Raw genomic sequence first — 7,652 nt, 5'->3', positions numbered from 1 at the left:
GATAGTCGTCGTAGACACTGAAATAGTCAAAACAAGACAAATCAATCTATCAATAAGATAGCATGTCTATGATTTTTCTGTCTCTATCAATCATAGACATAATTCCGCAATGGAAGACATTTTTTTTTAATTTTGGATGATTAAGCACATCAAAGTAGATTTAAGATGTGTCGATCATTTATGGTGTCTAATTTTGGTTTTAGGTTGGGTTTTATTAGTTTAATATCAGCCCAAATTTAAGAATAACTTTCATTTTTTAAGGGTGTTGTTGGGACTGGGCTAAGTTGTCTTGAATTTATTTTATTTTATTTTTCTGAGCAAATACATCATATACATGTGAATGAATGTTTTGATTTAATTTGTAGGGACTTGTAGCATTGTAAGGGCATTATTGATTTATTGTAGAGGTAAAATAGAGTTTGGGTTAAAAAATTATATAATTTTTTGTTTTTCCTAACAGTTATCTTTCCTACTGTAAACATGTTTTGAGTTGTCTAAGAGTTGTGTGTTTGGGTTGTGCAACAAACACTTTCATTCGGAAAATTGTTAGGAACATTCGGACTGTACATGTAATAACCGGTAAAAAGCCGGTAGCAGGTGAGAAGAAAAGCAAAGTTGGCAGTGAAATGAAACAGAAACACGAGCCCCATTATAGGCATTGGCATTTTAGCAAAGCAAAGTATGCAACAAAGAAAAGCCAAGCCTGCCTTTACCTCACTCCCCGGCCCCCGCGCTCCGTCTACCTTTGCCAGCCCCACTCCACTCCACACCCTCCGAAATCCGCGTCAAACCTCGTAACCAGCCATTAACTCCGATGAGTTTTCCTTCTTTCTCTTTGCCACAAGTTTTAATTTCCGTCCATAGCTTGTATTTCAATTTTCAGAGATTCTCTGGGCGTAATTTAAGGTGGCATTAAAAGTCTCCTTCTCTGCGCTCTGAAATCCAACCAGCCGCGCGCTCCGCAGGTTTCACCGTAGAAGCCCTTCCTACCAAACTGTACGGGCTACGGTCCACGGACCCGTTTTGGTTTCTGTAACTGTAAGCATTACCTCTTTATAATGTGAATTCTCTTTGTGTGTGTCGCAGAGAAAAAATGCTGACGTGCATAGCTCGGCCCAAGAAACTCGGCGATGACTCGCCGGGTCAACCCGAAGACTCCGACCCGACAGCCAATGCGTCCGGCGCCAAAACTCAGGCTATCAGATCCCTCACTTCTCAGGTACGTAGTACGTGCGTGCTCTCCTTCCCTGAAACCCTAATCTTATCAGCCTTTCTCGGGGTTGTGTTGGTGACCGGGGGTAATTACGTAATTTCAGCTCAAGGACATGGCGTTGAAGGCCTCGGGAGCGTACCGGAGCTGCAACCCTTGCACAGGGCCTCCGCTGCCGGCCAGTCGACTCAGGGGAACCGGCGAGTCGGACGCCGAGTCCGAGCGGTTCAGGTCGATAAAATTCGACTTAAATATATAATATCTAATAAGAAACGGTGAATTAATTCATTTTAATTAAAATTGCAACGCAGGTGGTCGTACAAGAGGACGGGGAGTTCGAGCTCGGGGACGACGAGGGTGTGGGGGAAGGAGATGGAGGCGAGGCTGAAGGGAATGTCGAGTTCGAGCGGGGAGGGGACGCCGAGCTCGGGGAGCGGGCGGAGGGTGGTGGAGCCGGTGGTGTTCGTGGAGGAGAGTGAGCCCAAGGAGTGGGTGGCCCAGGTGGAGCCTGGCGTGCTCATCACCTTCGTCTCGCTCCCGCGTGGCGGGAACGATCTCAAGAGGATACGCTTCAGGTACGCCCTCTCTCTCTCTCTCTCTCCCTGTTCCTTTGGTATAGTTTGATTTTGATCCGACGGTGGTTGTGATTTAGTTTATTTTAGTTACTGTGTGACACTATGATTTGCAACTCTGTTGGTGAATTGCATACGTCACAATTCGGGTGTTTACACTGTTTAGAATGGAGGTGTTTGGATGTGTCGCTAAATGCGTTAATTTTTTATTTTTTTATTTTTGTTGGTTATATGGAAAAAGACTCATTTCTTGGCATGAGAGCTTACTGGCCCTTTATATCGTACGCAGAGGAATTGGATCTTCTTCGTCTCACTTAAAATAGAGAGAAATTAAGAAATTATTTTATGATAAGATTAAATTATACATATTTATGACCACAAGTTGTTACGTTATTTTAAATTACGTGACATGATGTACAGAATTATACAACAAAATAAAATAAATGTTTTTTATTTTTTATTTTTATTATTTCACTTAAATAAAGAAGATCCTAATCCCGTAATCCGTGTGGTTCTTGGGCATGAACATTTAGTTAAAGCTTTGGGTAGCTTTTAAAAGCTAAAAGGAAAAAGGAACGGTTGTATTTTTATTGATAATCAAATTGTTAGAGATGTGTCAATGCGGGGATGACTTTGTTTCATTCCTATGGGGGCCATTCACAACTAGGCTTTTCTTTATCATATTATGTATCAATATAAAACTACATTAAAACTATATAAATTATGGTTCAATCCACTCATTTTATTCTCTTAATTATTTAATAGAAAAAAAGGGAACCCATTTGAACGTGACATCCAAACACTACCCATTGGAAACCTCTGCTCATATGAGGAATTTTTGTGGGGCCAGCACTTTGACAGCAATTTTCACGCCCTTATGAAAAGCAATCCAAAAAAGTCCAAAAGGAGAACTCATTGTGACTTGTTAATGGTGGTGGGGCAGATTTGATTGTGTTGGGTACCTATTTCACTGAGTACTGTCGTCGTGTCGGAGAAGGCTCTTCCCGTCCTTTTTCAAATTCCTTCACGCCTGCCTGATTCTCCGTGGCTTTGTCTCTTTATGACCATTCTCTTGTCATTTCATGTTCTGATGAACTTGGAATACCCACATCATCTGCCACCAAAACTAAATAGAAGACAAAATGTGAACCTCCATTAGCAGTGTGTTGGCAGGATTTTGCAGCTGCTTCCTTATTTTCTAGGAGGAGACAAAAACTGCTGTAAAGTAGTATGGGAATATTGGGTGCAATCCTATCAGATGGAGTATGGAAATATTTTGGATAATTATCAACAATAATTTGGAGTCATGGATTGACTTTAAAATGAAGGTGATACCAAATAAAAGATCCAATTAATGGTTTTTGTGCTTTTGTTGATTTGGTAATGTAGCAAGGAAATTGATTGAATGTGGACCCACCTGTTTTCTATAGTCAAAGACACTCCCTCCCTAATGTTAGGTCATGGTTTCCACCATAAAAACTACTTTATTACAAGCACCGAATGTCAGTTTTTGCTTTTAATTATTCTTGAGTTCCTTTTGTCAAAATGTATGAGTGTGCAGTTCACTGGTCGAACATTATTGACAACAGTTCCATAACCAATGATAGTTTAACATAATGGAATTGGTTCAAGGCTTCAAGCAATAGGCACGCGGACTAATTATAGCAGGTAATAAACTTGATGACATGTTTGTGAGATGTGTAAGAGTATTATTACCAAAAGAGAAAAAAAAAATAAAACTTGCATTTCTCTATCATCAACAAAACGGATTGACACTGTATAAAAATGTATGACACTTGTAATGTGGCATGGGTCACTATTTCTCACTGCTCATGCAGTTATTCTTTAACTCAGGAATTTTGATTGAAGTTTATTTTCTATGATCAGTCGAGAGTTGTTTAATAAATGGCAAGCTCAAAGGTGGTGGGCAGAGAACTATGATCGGGTTATGGAACTGTACAACGTCCAGAGATTCAATCGCCAAGCTTTCCCACTTCCAACCCCCCCAAGATCTGAAGATGAGGTCAGCTCTAAGCCTAATAACCTCTTAAGACATATTATCAAGGACAATAAAGCACTTGATGGCTGCAGCCTGTAGTTATTCCACTTATAATTTTAAGAGTTTGATGTTGGGTATCAATATGTATAGTAGAGCAACCAAAACCTTTTTCATTCAATCACATTTTCACATGCATGGCCCTGGCCCATAGATGTGCTAATAATTTGTACACAATTATTTCCTTTTTGTCATTTTTATGTGCTAATATTGTCATTCTTCTCTCCTTTTATAGAGCTCAAAGATGGAATCTGCAGAAGGCAGCCCTGTCACACCCCCATTGACCAGAGAACGCTTACCTCGTAACTTATACCGTCCAACAGGGATGGGAATGGGGTACTCATCTTCAGATTCACTTGAAAAACACTCTATGCAATCTCGACATTACTATGACTCAGGTGGCCTCGGATCAACCCCAAAACTCTCCAGCATCAGTGGTGCCAAGACAGAGACATCATCGATGGATGCTTCTATAAGAAGTAGCTCATCGAGGGAGGCAGATCGCTCAGGGGAGCTATCCATCAGTAATGCTAGTGATCTTGAGACTGAATGGGTTGAACAAGATGAACCAGGGGTTTACATCACAATTAGAGCATTACCAGGCGGCAAAAGGGAGCTCAGAAGAGTCAGATTCAGGTGAGCTTCTTGGCAACTTTTTGGTCAGATAGAGAGTTCCCTAAGAAGCATACCTAGTGAAAATTATAATGAGGTACCTCATCAGACATGGCCCAGTACAAATAAATTGGCCTGGTAGAATTTTGATCCTTGTACAACCTTTGATTTTCTTCCAACTATCTGATCGATTACAGATTAGATATTTGGTTTGATCCTAATGGTCGCACTTAGATGTTCTTGCAACTATATGATAGAGTACATATTAGGTCATGGTCATCTGGTATTTTAATCCATTAGCATCGTTGGTGGGATGCTTACAATGCTCCTGCACTTTTGGCTTGTCAAAATCATGAATTGATGGGTCCCATGTGAAAAATTCTGGTCATTGCATTTTCTTACAATTTTGATAGTGAAAGAACAAACATGATATGATTTTACACCTGCTGCCCCACCTTTTACCTACAAGTTGTCAATCTGATGTTAGGATGATTTGATTAGTCAACTAACTTCTCTGATGGGCATAATCTATCCATGTATGCTGGCCATCCTCCCTATTAGCTTGTACTTGGCTTGCCAAGATCTCAAATGATCTGGTTTAAGCATTGTGGCGGCAAAGTTCCTGTTATTTTCAATTAGGGTTTCATATGGTTGATGACAGGGTGGGACAAGTACCAAAATCAGAAGAAAATTGAGCTTTATGAAGAAAATTTAGGATTTCAGATCCATTGTGAATGCTTTAAGAACTAGGCTTTCTATGGACTATGATTAGACTTAAGGCACAATGTCATATCATGTTATCGAGGCCTTAATTGAGGTTCGACCGATGGCCAACTGTGACTTGAATTTCAAACCAACACAATTATCACCTATGACATCTTTAAGAACATCATCATTGCTGCTACTAATTATTCTGCTTCCACTAATTCTTTTCTTTTCCCTTTGGTTTTTTATTCTTCTATAAGAAAGTTTTGAACGTGGAAATGTTACTTCTCTCTGTATTGACTCGAATGCTATTGGATATTCTTGTTATATGCGTGTTTGGCAGCCGAGAAAAATTTGGGGAGATGCATGCTAGATTATGGTGGGAAGAGAACCGTGCCAGGATACATGAACAGTACTTGTGAATTGTGATTGAGCAAAGAGGATGGATACTGGCGCTTTCCAAGGTGTGGAGGAGATGTTGCTTACTGGAGTGTTTTCTTTTATTTATTTTTGGCCACACTAGTAAAGTCTCGTCGTCTATAGATAAATTAGATGTGCAAAGAGGTGAGGTGCCACTGGCGCCACTTCATGTTTGGGGGGGCTACACACACCATTTGTAAGTGAGTCACGCTTATGAAAGTTTTTCTGTCTTCGTTATTGCTTCAGAATATTCTCAAGGGATATGGGTGGTAAAGTTTATAACATGATTAAGTCAATATCAATGAAAAGAATATGTTCATTTTTCTTCCTGAATAAATTTTTAAGGATCTAGCTTCTTTTGATATTCCACCTAATTTCAAGTTGCTGCTTTTTGTTAAATAAATAGGTTCAATACGTGGAATATTTACTTGAAATAGGAGACAAATTACAGAGGCAGGTTCGAATTCAGAACTTTTGCTTTGATGTTACGTTAAATCACTACTTATTCCAAAAGTTTAAGCCCATAAAAAATTAATAAATTTAATCGTTTAATTGCTATTCAAACACTTTTTTTCACAGGTTCGTCGTCAGTTCACCCTAATGAAGTCGCTTGTAAAATTATTATTTGATCAAAATTTAATAGTGATAAATCACAAGTTCAATGGTGATTTTGAAAGTCACCTTATTTTTTGAAGGATACAAGAGTGATACAAGAGGAAATTATAGCATTACTCCCTTAACGTAGTGGGTAACTAAACATTTGTAAACAAATGGGCTTCAATTTTTGTATGCAGTCAAAATGACATGCAATTTGAACAAGCCAATCTTGATCCATGTCCATTTGAGTCCTGATTAGAGTGGGCTTGGTCATGGACTTGTAGTTGGACCACATACAGCCCATTTGAACCTATGTTAGGTAGGGCTGAAAAAAAAAATCAATTGGGGGCATGCAGGCAATACTCCGTTGAAGCATATTTTGATAATAGACTAGCTTCACAGTTGGATTAAAGTTGATTTATTTATCTCGCTAACGAAATTATATGCCACTAATTGTGACGATTTTCCAAACTAGCTTCATAAGCATACATATTAGGTCTCTTTTTTTTTTTTTTTTGCTTATAGAGTTTACTCCATTCTTGCTTAGACCACTCAAAAATTTAGTAACCCCCCCCCCCCCCCAAAAAAAAGATTTAGCTTGGCCTTACAGTTTTTATTATGAGTACTTTACAAGCTGACGTGATAGTCCTTAGCATCCGTTATTGGACCAAAATCTAATAATAATCGATCTCAAATTCGTCTCCAAGGGATAGCTCAATAGGCTGGGGACCACGCCTCATGAAGCGGAGGTCACTAGTTCGAATCTCCCTCTCCCTCTTGTGTGGACATGTCAATAAAAAAAAAAAAAAATAATCCATCTCAAATTCAATGGTAATTTTAAAAGGCATATCACATTTGGAATGATAAGATATGAGTCTTACATATAACATTATTGGATCATACCCCCACTCCCAAAATTTGTAAAAATATTTTTTTCTTTCCAAAAATTTGTTTTTTAATAATGACAACTTCTTTAAAAAAATCCATTGCAATCTTATCCCTTCCAAATTAAATTTCTAATTCCGTTCTTGATTGTAACAGGCCTATTTCACACAATTACTACAATTTCATTATTAAAACATTGGGATAAATATATTTTAGCCCCCAAACTACCACTCTTTCTTTGGATGGCCCCCCAAACTACCACTTTCTGATTTTTTTGTTCCGTCCGTCCATTTATGCCGTCAATTTTAAACAGAAATCTGAAAATACTTCTCCTACACTTTGAAATTCTCACAGTTAAAGGAGGGGTATTTTCGGGTTTTTGACAAATTTCTATTAGAATTGACGGCATAAATAGACGGATGGGGCTAAAAAATCAGAAAGTGGTAGTTTGGGGGGCCAGAATCTAAGCATTGGTAGTTTGGGGGGCCATCCGGAGATAGGCTGATAGTTTGGGGGGCTAAAATATATTTAACCCTAAAACATTTTATTGAGACATATTTGGTCTCATTTGAAGGTTTATGTGGGGGTGATCGCA

At 38.8% G+C, this 7,652-nt stretch overlaps 1 protein-coding gene across 3 annotated transcripts; it reads left to right on the top strand.

Moving 5' to 3' along the window:
- Positions 1-658: 658 nt before the first annotated feature.
- Positions 659-6,089, top strand: LOC133856486 (protein Brevis radix-like 4). 3 transcript variants are annotated; one of them, XM_062291525.1, is made up of 8 exons: positions 659-996; positions 1,087-1,219; positions 1,317-1,441; positions 1,522-1,785; positions 3,670-3,805; positions 4,074-4,474; positions 5,499-5,619; positions 5,982-6,089. In XM_062291525.1, the coding sequence occupies exons 2-7, from the start codon at positions 1,094-1,096 to the stop codon at positions 5,575-5,577; spliced, it is 1,131 nt and encodes a 376-aa protein (XP_062147509.1). In that variant the 5' UTR covers positions 659-996; positions 1,087-1,093; the 3' UTR covers positions 5,578-5,619; positions 5,982-6,089. The 3 variants fall into 3 exon arrangements, with proteins under 3 accessions (XP_062147509.1, XP_062147510.1, XP_062147508.1); XM_062291526.1 differs by lacking the exon at positions 5,982-6,089 and having other exon boundaries at positions 659-965; positions 5,499-5,903; XM_062291524.1 differs by lacking the exon at positions 5,982-6,089 and having other exon boundaries at positions 5,499-5,903.
- The last annotated feature ends 1,563 nt before the right edge of the window (positions 6,090-7,652 follow it).

This window comes from Alnus glutinosa, chromosome 14 (genome assembly GCF_958979055.1).
Source record: "Alnus glutinosa chromosome 14, dhAlnGlut1.1, whole genome shotgun sequence".
Taxonomy (NCBI): Eukaryota; Viridiplantae; Streptophyta; class Magnoliopsida; order Fagales; family Betulaceae; genus Alnus; species Alnus glutinosa.
Note: the sequence above shows the minus strand (reverse complement) of the source record. Positions and strands in the feature narration are given on the sequence as shown.

Bases quoted from the DNA above. Each gene is read 5' to 3' on its own strand.
- LOC133856486 (XM_062291525.1), top strand. From the start codon at position 1,094: ATGCTGACGTGCATAGCTCGGCCCAAGAAACTCGGCGATGACTCGCCG. The intron at 1,220-1,316 runs GTACGTAGTACG...ACGTAATTTCAG, and splicing joins TCAGATCCCTCACTTCTCAG to CTCAAGGACATGGCGTTGAA. The intron at 4,475-5,498 runs GTGAGCTTCTTG...CGTGTTTGGCAG, and splicing joins CTCAGAAGAGTCAGATTCAG to CCGAGAAAAATTTGGGGAGA.